This window comes from Amphimedon queenslandica, unplaced genomic scaffold, assembly GCF_000090795.2.
Source record: "Amphimedon queenslandica unplaced genomic scaffold, v1.1 AMPQUscaffold_5833_Cont22205, whole genome shotgun sequence".
Lineage (NCBI taxonomy): Eukaryota > Metazoa > Porifera > Demospongiae > Haplosclerida > Niphatidae > Amphimedon > Amphimedon queenslandica.
In genome coordinates this window covers 1-1585 of record NW_003553872.1, presented here as the reverse complement: position 1 = coordinate 1585, position 1585 = coordinate 1, and the positions used below count along the sequence as shown (strand labels likewise).

General features: G+C 37.5%; 1 protein-coding gene across 1 annotated transcript; it reads right to left on the bottom strand.

Moving 5' to 3' along the window:
* Positions 1–356: 356 nt before the first annotated feature.
* Positions 357–1579, bottom strand: LOC105316035 (coatomer subunit beta'-like). Its single transcript, XM_011410829.2, has 7 exons — positions 1518–1579; positions 1201–1415; positions 1044–1136; positions 802–982; positions 660–737; positions 555–605; positions 357–480 (listed from the first exon to the last, which is right to left on the bottom strand). The coding sequence occupies exons 2-7, from the start codon at positions 1377–1379 to the stop codon at positions 439–441; spliced, it is 624 nt and encodes a 207-aa protein (XP_011409131.2). The 5' UTR covers positions 1380–1415; positions 1518–1579; the 3' UTR covers positions 357–438.
* Between the last annotated feature and the right edge of the window lie 6 nt (positions 1580–1585).

Sequence of the window (1585 nt, the reverse complement as noted above, 5' to 3'; positions counted from 1 at the left end):
TAAGATACAAATAAATTTTAAAATATATTTTTTACTCGAGATTCCTCGAGAATTGATATAATTTTCTGAGCAGCTGAGAGTCTAGCCGCCTCTTCTAAAGAGGAAAGGTCCCAAAAGCATTGTAACAAAGAACCACTATCAGACATCTTCTAACACGTGTTCTGAAAGATTCTCTTTGGAGCCATAAAGTTCTGAGCATGCTCAGTCCAGTTATAAATAAATAAATGGTTAATTAACAACTAATGGCTTTAGTTTTGGAAAAAGGTGTGAGAGGCAAGCAAGCAAATGAAAATGAATAAAAAAGAGAAAGAAAAGCAGAAAAGGAAATAATAATAATAAACACTTAAAATCCTCGTTCACCTATAATAACAATAACAATAATAATAACACAATTATTATTATTTCTTTTATTATTATAATTAAATAAACAGTTTAAAGTTAGTCTCCTAGCAAATCCTCTTCATCATCAAGATTGATACCCTAACAACGGAGAGAAAACAAGAAAAAAAAAGAGTTAAGTGTTAAAATTTTGATCAAGGAGTAGGTTAGCTTACTTCTGTGTCAACATCTTGCAGATCTTCGTCGCTTAAATCTAAATTTATTTCCTAGGAAAAAACAAAAGCACAAGATTAGCCACACCCAAAACCACACCCACTCACATCGCCATCACCATTATTAACAGGAGCACGGACAGGACCAGATAACATCTCCTCAATAACATTACGATCACCGACCGGCTGTAGATAAAATATATGATGTAAAATGATGCCATGTGATGCAATATGATGTCATATGACTCACTGTTGCTTTGAGGTACTCTGAAGCCGGCGGAAGGTTCTCTCTCTCTTCTTTGATGAAGTCTTCGGCTTTGAGGGCAGACTGGAGCTCGGGGAAAAGGTTCTCATATTCTGTTGGGTCGGCTAAACTTTGAGCAGCTTTCGTGTTGGCTTTAGATAAGTTCTCTTTCCATAATTTGACTGTCCTAAAAGAAAGACAAAAGAGGGTAAAAATACTAAAAATGTAGATCATACTCATTGCCTTACCTTGATATCTGACTTGGTAGGTATGTTCTAGCAAAGAGAGCAGCTTCAGCTAATCGACCAGTTGAAATGAGAATATCGAGACACACCTCCAATCTATTAATAGAAACAGGAGTTAAGAATGAAAGGAAAAGGGATGTAGATGTACAAAGTTACAAACCTTCCTAGTAAGAAGTTAGCAGTAAAAGCTATGTTATTCTTTCCAGCTTCAGATGTAGTTTCAGCTAGTTTAGCTAGGGTACCAGCATCTCCAGCACTAGTAGCTAGTAGTAGGAGACCACTGTAGTCCTTAGCGTGATGGAGGCACTCTAGGGCTAAACCAAACTGACACTGTGTCATTGCTAGCTCTCCTAATGACTTCCACTTCTCATCAGCCTGGGGAAGGAAGAGGAGGAGCAAGGGTAATATGAAATGGAAGGAATAGGCAGAAACAGCACACACAGAAAAGAGAGAGAAAGATTATGTCTTCTAACTAACTTGTGCTGTATGTGCCAGCTCATAAGCTGCTTTGAGGTCCTTGAGCTGAAGTGCAAGATCAAACCTTA

Bases quoted from the DNA above. Each gene is read 5' to 3' on its own strand.
- LOC105316035 (XM_011410829.2), bottom strand. From the start codon at position 1,379: ATGACACAGTGTCAGTTTGGTTTAGCCCTAGAGTGCCTCCATCACGCT. The intron at 738-801 runs GTGAGTCATATG...TTTTATCTACAG, and splicing joins CAGAGTACCTCAAAGCAACA to CCGGTCGGTGATCGTAATGT. The intron at 481-554 runs GTAAGCTAACCT...CTCCGTTGTTAG, and splicing joins TGCAAGATGTTGACACAGAA to GGTATCAATCTTGATGATGA.